At 50.9% G+C, this 10,715-nt stretch overlaps 1 protein-coding gene across 1 annotated transcript; it reads right to left on the minus strand.

Annotated features, from left to right (window-relative positions):
• Positions 1–2,209: 2,209 nt before the first annotated feature.
• Positions 2,210–5,176, minus strand: LOC308512375 (melanoma antigen preferentially expressed in tumors-like; the record flags this gene model as incomplete). The annotated part of the gene is made up of 4 exons (XM_081082143.1): positions 2,210–2,765; positions 3,402–3,409; positions 3,939–4,497; positions 4,884–5,176. The coding sequence occupies 4 exons, from the start codon at positions 5,174–5,176 to the stop codon at positions 2,210–2,212; spliced, it is 1,416 nt and encodes a 471-aa protein (XP_080938269.1).
• Between the last annotated feature and the right edge of the window lie 5,539 nt (positions 5,177–10,715).

Here is a 10,715-nt window from a genome sequence, read left to right on the forward strand (position 1 = left end):
TGGGCAATTCCAGAGGAGGACATGCTGACAAGAGCTTTACATAAGTTGGCCCCACAGGTGAATCTCCCCACAAGGCAATGGGCATGATCTGTATGTGTGGAGGAATTAACACCCTGACCACAGGATGTTTTGCCTTTGCCCTTCCTCCCTCAGAACCTGCCAATTTTTATGATTTTTCTCAAATGCCAGAGGTTCTGATTCCCATCATGGACACTACTCCCTGTCAAGGTGGGGATGGGAAGAAAAGATGCATGTCAGACAGAGGGACAGGGAGAGGGAGAGGGAGAGAGAATAATAGAGAGGAAGAGAAAGAGAGCGTTTGCTGTAAGAGATATACATTTTCTGACCCATGTTCTCTTATCCCCTTTTATGGGGGGTGGGGAGCTCACCGAAGGTTACAGAGACTTTGGCATTTTCTCTTCCTACTAAAAGAAGCAGATTGTGCCTGGCCAGTGTGGCTCAGTAGGCCTATGAACCAAGAGGACTTAGTTCAATTATCAGTTGGAGCAGGGGCTGGAGTTTACGCCTGGATCTCCAGGTGGATGTGCAGGAGAAAGCCAACCAATGATTTTGTCTCATTATTGATGTTTTATCCATCTCTCCCTCTCCCTTCCTCTCTGAAAACAATAAGAATTGTACTAACAAACAGAAAAATGTGCTTATATGCTGATGGGCCCAAGCTAGAAGAGTGGAAGGTAGAAGAAAAAGAAAGGAATGGCAATAAAAAGAGAACGAAGGGCCAGGTGCTGTATGTGACAAGCTAGGAAGCTGCTGACACCCAGCAGAGAGCAGCAAGCACATGAGTGGCTGGCACTGAATGAGAGGCAGTAGAAGGAGAAAAACCAGGACTGACTTCCTCACATTTAGGGAGACATACAGGCAAATGGAGCCCTGCCCCTGGGCCTGGATGTGTGGCCTTCTCCCTAGGTGGTCCTCTGGCAGGCGACTCAGTGAGCAAACTGAGACAGCCTAGGGCCAGAATGAGGTGGCAGGTGGGCAGGGAGCCTGTTCCATGCTGAGCAGCTAACTGTCCATTGACTGTGGGATCCAACAGCACACTAGGACATCTCCCTTTCACTTGGTTGTATTGCCCCTCAGGGTGGCCCTCCATACCCCCATCTCCCCGGTGTGACCTTCACCTGTGTCCACTTAAGTGCTCTCCGGGAACTGGCTTGAGGTTGTCCACTCTTTAGAACCGGAGTCTGTCACTGGCTCAGAGATGCTTTACCACCTCCTTGATTGATGGGAAGGAGGATCATGAGGGGAAAGTCTTCGAACATTAGACCATCCTCTACAAAAGGATGTCGTATTCTTAGGACAGGACACAGAACAAAGCAGGGGTTTATGCCAGCTTAGTATTTTGCTGAAAAGAATGTAAATGTGTTTACAGGCCACAGGAACTTGAATTCAAGAAGGGGATGTATCCAGGGGAATGACAGGCCTGGACTTGTGAGGCCAGTAGTCTGGGTCCCTGGCAGGCTGATATCCCTTTCAGTACTAGGGGCCTGACTGGTGCACAGGGAAGCCCTACCATGGAGCGGCCACAGGCCAGCGATGGAGGCTCCCAGTAGGGAGGAGTTTTAGTCCAGGGACTGGACTAGTTACCTGTGATGGCCCCAGAGTAGTTGTACCACAGTGGTGCTCACTGGAAGCCACTTTTTCCAATCCCTGTGGACGCACCTTGTGTGCGCTGACCCACTGAACAGTCACAGAGGTGAGTGAGTAGGTACCGGTGCACCAGAAAGAACCACCAAACCAGAAAGTATAAATGGTGATGTGATCTCCTGGGACCAACCTCAACCAGCCTAGTGTCTGCGCATCACGATGCTCATGCCTTCTTACTTGGCCAGTAACTGCAGGTGGGAGAGTTGGGTTAACATGTCATGGAGGACACCAGATGGTTAACATCCAGTTCTCTTTATTACTGACATTTATTCACAACCATTCAAGCAAAGGTAATCCCCGCATCTACCACCCAAACCTCAGTCTCTCCCCCTGAGAGATTCAGGTGGATATTTCTAACTCCTTAGGACAAATCTCCCCAAAGAAACCATTGAGTCCCCTGTCAGCATTTCCCCCCACCCTGAGTATTTGTCTGAAACTGGCTGCTGTGTTCCTGTACGGTATACTTATGTCCGGGTTTCAGTGCCCAAGGGCCCAGAGTAAAGCCTATGAGATGTACACCCAGCTGGACACTCAAGCAACAGGATCACAGAATGGGAGTTGGGTCAAGGAAAGTACTACAGCCACAGTGAGGACAGGGGTAAGCGCAGAGCCAGACCATGCTGGGCCGCCCCAACTCCTGCAGCATATGCTTCAGCACGGCATGCATCTGGGCAAGTCGGCCCAGGTTGATGGTGCCGCTCCTTTCCTCGTAACTCTCCAGGGGGGCCGCATAAATCACGCAATTCAGCTTGCTCAGCCCAACAATGTGGCGAAGCAGGTCCTCCAGGACGATCATGGAGATGGGGTTTTCACAGAAACTTAGGGTTGTGAGCTGGGAGCAGTGGCTCAGGGCTGGCAGGATGTCCAGGAACTGGGCATCCATGATCCCACACTTATCCAAGTCCAGGTCCTGGAGAGTGGGGGAGGCTCTCTCTAAAAGAAATCGGAGTGACCCAGAACTGATATTGGTCAGGTTGAGCCCACTGAAACTCAGGCCTTTCAGCTGGCTGACGTTCAGTTGCTGGGATAGATGTCTCAAGTCTCTTTCGAAAAGCAGGCAGTTAGTGATGGACAGGGTCGCCAAGGGGGTCCTCAGGCACCTGGGGAGACATAGAACAGTTACATGTGGGGGATGGACCTGGTGGGCAGAGGCAGGTGAGGATGATGCAGGCCTTCAGGGTAAAGAGGCCCATGTCACCAAAGCCTAGAGTGTTCCGGATGATGATCAAACCCAGGATGTTGCACAGTGAAAAGTGACATTCAAGTCAGAGCAAATTTGAGTGGAATCTTTCCCCATCTGTTATCTGCTCCGTGATGGATTCAACTGGATGAAACCTCACACACTCCATTTACTCATCCGTCAAGTGGAGCACATCATACAGCCCAGCCCAAACACACAGGTGTTCTGAACATAAAGGTGGGAGGTAAAGATGGGAGGAGCTCAGAAAGGAGCCTGACCCAGGGTCTGAAGCAGGAGGCAACCAGTGCATTTTAGTATTGGAGACATGTCCTGAAATGCCTGCAACTCGGGCTTCCTTCCAGCCACAGCCTAGACCCCTGTCACCATCATCTCTTAGCCCAATGAGGCCTCTGGCAGTTGTGCAGAAAGGGCTAACCTGGGCACAGTCAGGCAACATCAAATGAGAGCTGACACCCTCCAGGAACTTAGATCACTGCACTGTTTACAAACCACCTATCCAATTTCGTAATGACTCCCTCAGGAACCCTGCATTTACCACGCATTCTGTTTGCAAGAGCCTATGGCAACCCTTGGCAGACAGGTGAATGAGGCAGCTTTGGAGTGAAAGGCTGCCATGGCCAAATCTCTAAGTGCGGAACTTAACCCCTGAAACCTCACCTCTGATTGGCTTTCCCCTTGTCATTGCAATCCTCACTTGGTTCTATTGCATCATCTTCCCTTCCACACCACTTACAAGGATGCCCAAAGCTACCATCCCCTGGCCTGAAGCCTCCATTACGCCAATTCCTAGCAAGGAGTCCCTTTAGTAGCCTCTGTCCTAGTGCATATGTCCTACCTTTGTCTGGGGGGTTATGTGACAACATGCAAGGTGACAGAGCGGTGAACAAGACACTGACTGTGTGGACCGTCTAGTGGCTCAGGCACTCTAGCACTGCTGAGGGACTGCACACAGGAGAGCCCATCACTGTGCACTGAAATGGAAAGGGACTCGATCTGGTCGTCAGGGAAAGCTCGCCACCCCTCACCTGAGGATCTCGTCCAGGCGGCCTCTGAGGATGGAGACATCATCCAAATTGAGCTCCTGGAGGTGGGGCAGGCTGAGGAACTGAGAGGTGACCAGGCTAACACACTGCTCCTCCTCCTCCAAGGTGGTGTGAGAAGACGTGAAGACATGGGAGAGACGGAACCGGCGCAGATTGCCCATCTGGCCCAGGTAAGGAGCGAACTTCCTCAGGGTGGACAGCTTCCAGGTACAGTTTACCTCCAAATCCTGGACAGAGTCCAGCTGCACCATATCCAGGATGTTAGTGTTTTGCTTCGACATCGCAAAAACCTTCAGCTTCTTACAGCAAAGGTGCAGCAAACCTCTCCTCTCGCTGATTTTCTTAATCAGGTAGCTGAGGGACTCATCAAGGACACCTTTCTTGAGGCAAAGGTCTACTAACAGCTCCACGGGGGCCAAGGGTGGACTTGGCCTGGCCGTTAAGCTGCGCACTTTCCCCCTCTTCCTCATGGGCTGCGGGGCCTCAGGCTCCAGCAGTGAGCACAGATGGGCTCTGGTTCCGGCCCACACAATCCAGAACTCCTGATGAACTCTCTTCTGTAAATTAAGCACCTGCAGTTTCCATCTCCTGTGGAGAAAATAGGAGTTATGCTGGGGTGCATTATGATAACAAGGAATAAGACCATGAGTCTAGGAATCTGGGCAGCTGGGCCAGACACCTGACTGGACTTTTGACTCAATGTCCCAGAATCACCTGCTCCTGGTGCTACTGGGATCCTTCATGGTCCCCATTCCTGGTACATTTAGGTGCCACCAGGAAGGAGTGGGCTCGTGTCCCTTCGGTCACCCTCGGCATTTTTACCAGCCGTATATATCCGAAGCCTGTTCCCACAATGACCCCAGCAGTGGCTCCAAGGCCTGCCTCAGTTCTCCCTTTGGCCCTGCACACTCCCGGATCCCAGCTGTAACTGCTCAGATCCCCAGGGTGCTACCAGGCAACTGAATCCCCCATACCTGTGTCGAGTGTCCTGGGCAAGCAGGACATCGAGTCCCTCGAGCACAGCCTGCAAGATATCCTGGTAAGGCTGCCGATGGTTCATCAGGGCCCCCAGAGGGAGGCAGGGGAAGGGCCAAGCCTGCACCATGGCCTTCAGGACTCTGCTGTGCTTCCCAGCGAAGGCTGCCATGAACAGAGGTGGGAAGAGCTCCATAGGAAGCCACTCCAGAGCAGCGATGGCTGAGGCTTCATCCCGCAGCAGGCTCTGACATGCCAGTTCCAGGAGTCTGCGTGGAGCTGGGAGGCTCATCCCCATGAAGCTGCTATGAAAGAGATCATGGGAGACAGTCAGGAGCAAGGCATCTTGTCAGGCTGAGCATGAGCAAACCCGGCCCTTCTCCCTTCAGAGGGACCAGCTGAGGGCCAAAGGCACTCCTCCAGCAACAACTGGAGCGCCCCCCAAATTACCCCAACCCCGTTTTCTGCTTAGAATCTCAAAGCCACTCAGCCCTGCCTCTCCTCTGCCACTGGCAGGACAAGAACCAGGCACCAAGGAGGGGTGAGATGACAACTGGACACCTCCCGCATCTACCCACTGGCTAGCTGGAATTCTGCTGTGCAGTGAGTACTGGGACACCATAGAGAGGATTCCACCCTTTCCAGAAAAAAAGTTTCTGAGGATCACTGAAGGACTGAAAACGCCTGGAGTAGGGAGCAGCCCGTGGCCCAGGACTGCCTCTTGCTAATTTCCAGGAAATAAAATAGATGTGGAAGATTAAGGAACACCCACACAATGGGTACCATTGAGGCTTTTGACGCATTTTAAATGAGGAATATAAAAGCAGCACAAACGTTTCCTGAAGCAAGGGGGAGCTGGAGGTGAGAAAAATAACGATTAATTCCAACATGTACATTTTACTGTGTGTCCCTTCTCTGAATATTAGAATGACCACTTTATCCATGACAACAGATGGCTCACATGTCACCACTAAGGCTCCTCTCAATGAGAGGCTGCAAGCCCTGGTCAGTGTTGCTCAGTGCCTTGAGCCTCCTCCCGTGCCCGCCAAAGGTCTCTTGAGGGCTCCATTCCTAACCCCCGTAGGGGGTGGGCAGGAGCCAGCTGATGGATGTTTCTCACATCAATGTTTCTCTCTCTCTCTCCGCCCACTCCCTTCCTCTCTTTCTAAACATCAATTGGCTGTTATGAAAGACTTTCATTAAGACCTGTTTTCACACAGACAGCCCAGCCGCTAAAAACTACAAAAAGGATTTTGCCACTTTGGCCTACAATAGGTTCCTTAGCAATACTTGACTTTCAGACACAGCAAAAACTTACCCTTTGAACCTCTATGAATGGCAAATGCCAAAACAGAAATCAAAACATTTTAGAATAAGGCAAACCTGCATCCAGAGGCAAAGGCAAAGTCTGCTCATTTGTATGGAAGAAAGGACAAATCTCTGGGTTCTTGGCCTACAGGTCGTTGGGGACCGCCTTAGGCTCCTGACTCACCAGAGCAGCATGGTGCAGGGAGCCCTGTGCTCAGAGCTGGACATTGACTCTCACGCTCTAGATTCTGTTTCCTCCTCTGCCTCCTCAGAAGCCATTATGCCCCGTCTGACCACACCTTCCTTCTGAGGTCCTAGCTGAAATGGCTACTTCCACCTGAGAGCAAAACCTTAGCCCTGGATCTCCAGGCATTTAATCCTGATGGGGTTTTGCACTCTCCACACCTCCAACTGAACCCTAGGTCCATTCATGAAAGGAAAAGAAAAGGAAACCAGCCTGGAAGTAGACTTGATGTGGGTGTTGGTGCCACATCAAAATTCCCTAATGTTCCTGTTAACACACCTTTAGGGAGACAGTGTATCATCTGAAGAGCGAAAGGATTTCAATGCAACTGTATTGAGTACCAAACAGCCCCTGAGACTTGATGTTACCTACAATTGCAAATCCCGTACCCATTCAAAGGGGAACAGAGGGACAGCTGGTCTTCCAGATTTTGAGGAGCAAGCCTTCCCGAGAGGAGGTCAGGCCAAAATCACATCTAGGGATTGATCAGGAGAAGGGAGGGGCTGCACGTTTGGAATGAGACAAAGGGAATTACCCAGGACAAGGTGAACATTGGGGAAACTCAAAGACACTGACTGCATCAACTTGAGAACTTAAAAGGCTAGTGGTGAAGTAGGAAACTGGGTGGATCCCTTAAACCCAAGCTGACGGGGCGTATAGGCAGGAGATTCTGTCACCCTTCCTCTGTGGAGGTAAAGGGCATTTCCTCTCAGAAGAACCAGATCAGCTCAGCAACCTGGCTTGAGAAAATTAAATGTGAAAATGTGGGTTGTGGTGAGGCCAGAGGAGGGGTGTGGCAGCTGAACCTGGGATGTGACTTATACAATCCTGAAAGCCACTGAGGGCTGAGAGTCGTGGGCTCTTTGGAATCTTGGAGGCACAGTAAAAAATAAATGTGGGCCAAAATACCTGTGTATCCTTACCAAGGAGCTACTACAAAGGGCATTCATTTTAGCTCAGGAATCCTATTCTACATCCCAACCTTTCACAGGCAACAGGTTATTCCCAGCCAAGTTCCAGGGGCCGGGGCCCTAAACATGACTGCCAAAGTCTGTATAAATAACTAATGTTTTCTCAACCCCAGGGAACAAGCCATGCAAATTTGGCTTCAGAAAGCTCCTTCTGGGCCCAGGCCTACAACTCTCACTCAGATTGTGAGGGAAAATGTCCTCTCTCAGGATTAAGCACAGTGCACTGATACACCTTCCCCTTCAGAAGATTTGAAGCTGTACTTGGCATGTAAGGATCTGCCATAGTTTGGGATATCCCCATGCTGTACTGAGTCACACATTGGATCTTTTGAAATCCAGGGAGACACAGACAGAGAGAGAGCCAGAGGGCGGGGGGGGGGGGCGGGGGGGAGGCAAGAGAGAGAGAGACAGAGGCAGGGAGGAGCAACTTTTCTGTAGGCTCTTCTGTACCCCCTGCATTGTGATGCCCAAACAACTTTCATATTCCAGGCAGAGGGACCACGTGACAGATTACCACAGTGGTGTTGACCTGAAAATTCCAGACTGGCTGATGAGGTTTCTGGAAGTGGTTCAAACTGTAATGAGGTCAGCAGTTGAGTCTAGACTTGGTATCATGGGCTTAAAGCCGGAGTGGTGCCACCTGGGGTGAGATTTTCTCTTTAACACAAACATTACATGCACCAGGCAGAAACTGGAAAATTGGAGGAGCCCAAGCTCAGGCAGCTTCTATGAGATTCCAGTGTCCAGGAGATACAAGGAGGCAGGAGGGACCACTTAGAATGACCTAGAAACAAAGTGTGAGCGAACATGCCTTCTTCATGAGCAAGAAATACTCCTCTATCCACCACCCCCCCCATACGGAGCCTGCTTTCCCAGGGCATGTGCTGTGGCACTGGGGGCAGGAGAACTTCATGCCCAGTATTGGACAGGCTCCGCTGACTCCCAGCACCCACACATGAATTTGGGGGATGTTTTCACCACATCCTGGTCACCTGCCACCTGCTCTCATCATGGCACTCACTTATGTACAGGACACAGTAGCCTCTGAGCCCATGAGAAGGGCCATCCTGTGCAACCGCCTTCTCCAGTCAAAAAATTGCTACTGTGATCCCAGGTCATCTGCCCTTGTGACCTCTTTTTAAGAAAGGGGGTCCTTAGAATGTGCTCCAAGTCTGGGACCCTCTTTATGCATCCCTGGAATGTCAGTCAGCCCATCAGGAACCTGATGCTGGGGACACCCACTGACAACAGAAATCAGGAGTTCTCCCCAATTCTTCGGAGCTGTTTTGGAGAACGTGACAAGCTACAGTGTATAGAAGGAAAATCAACATCCCAGCTGCCTTTCTGGATCCAAAGAGGCACCAAAGAGGCAGGACGATGCCCTTCCTGGGTTCCACAGCAAGCCCTGCCTCTGTGGGCCTTCAGAGGCCCTGGGGACCAGTACTCATGCATGGGCCTTCCCATCGTCCAATCTCTTCACCCAGCCTTTGAGCAGATACCCTTCCAGCTGGCTTCTTTCCCTCTGCAGTCAGACCTCTTCCTACACTGACCTATTTTGTCCTCTGTGCCTTTTTCAAACTCACAAGTCTCTGCTGGCACTACCTGACCTGCCTGTGCCCAACAATACCTGGTTTCACTTCAGACCCAATGACATCTAGATCTAAACAAAGGATTGCCTCTCTTTCTTGCTCCCCAAGGAGAGCATGCCTCACATCCAGGACATGCCTGGGTCTAGCCATTGAATGCCAAGGACGCTGTAGGAGGGCTGGCAGGAGGCACTGGCACAGAGTGGACATGTTCTCAGGGATGTCCACGGGTCGACCGATCCTCGCCCACCAAAGACAGACTCCTCTCCTCTCTCTCTTCAATACATGATTTACTCAAGAACAGTCACTGAGTGCCTAAGGTGCATTCACTGCTATTCCGGGTGACCTGCAGGGACACTTCATGAGAATGTCACGGTCTTCCTCAGAGTATCTCTGAGGCACGAACCCTCACTTGTCTGAGTAGAGAAATGAAAAAACAAAACAACTGGGCGGGAAAATGTGTAAATCACAGGCTGGTCTTGCTTTGCCCTGTAGAGCATGCCTCACAGAATGGTACCTCCAGGTATAACCTGCCCAGCAATCCTAATAACCATAGGAAAAGTTGTCATTTTTCAATGGCCATTACAAATTTTTATCACAACATTAAAAACTCTGTTAGAAACATACCATACATGCAAATAAATAAAGTTTTAAAATCACTACTTAGCACCCTGTGATTTTAAATATTTGAGAATTAAAAACTGACATGCGCTTTGCAAACTATTTCCTGAGTAGTTTAAACATGGCTTGCGGGTCTTCTGCTCATACAACTTTCCACACAGAGTGAGAGTCTTTTCCATGCCCTGGTCAACTGTCACATTCTTTCTAGGTTTGGATAAGCTTCCAAGGTCCCATTCCTTCCTGCTGCCTACGTGGGCACATGTCTCTGGGAGAGTTCCTTTAGTGTGAAGCTCTTTGGCCTCATGGCTTACCCTGGGACCTCTCCATCCTTTTTTTTGGTCACAACCATGTCGCTCATTTACACTTCTCTGGGAGCTGGCCGTTGTGAACCAGAAGCTGGGTTCTGAGTCACGATGATGAGTAAAAGTAATTCCTCATGTTTGGCAGAATTTAAGAAATTATGGAAGCATTTCACTTTCCAAGTCTCATTACTTCTCTCTCCAGACAAGGGACCTTGGCCGGGGCCATCAACTGACTACCTTCTCCATGTGCAGTAACTGAGGCCTGAATCAGTCGCCTGCACTCGTATCTCTGAGTGAGTCATGGGACGGTGACAAAAGAACAAGGCCCTGGTTCCTGATGTACGGCTCCCATGGCCATCACCTGGGCCAGCCCGATGGGAGTATGCCTAGAGAAGTCACCAGTGAATGGGAACATGCCACTCTCTGTGTGGCAGCCGTGGACACAATCAGGGTCATGGGCAGAGAGCAGGAGTACCCATTTAGGTGACAATCACTTGCCACAATCCAGGTGCTCAGCAGGTCTGTGCTCAGCCATGGTGTAGGGACCCAGTCAGGTCTTCAGGAGGATAGGGTAGGTGATGGTTTGATATTCTCAGGGAGAACTAGGAATGACCTGAGAGTATGTAAATTTACTGATGAGGTGCCACCCACAAGATCTGGGTAGCAGTTGTGCATGGAGGCCCCTCCAACAGCTGAGGTAGAGGGAAAGAAAGGGGTGGGGGACCCAGCTCAGCGCTGGGGCCACAGGAGGCATAGCTCCAGGGTGTCTCCCTCTTGGCCTGAGCTCCGCTAGGCCCCG

This window comes from Myotis nattereri, assembly GCF_964212035.1.
Source record: "Myotis nattereri genome assembly, chromosome: Y".
Classification (NCBI taxonomy): domain Eukaryota; kingdom Metazoa; phylum Chordata; class Mammalia; order Chiroptera; family Vespertilionidae; genus Myotis; species Myotis nattereri.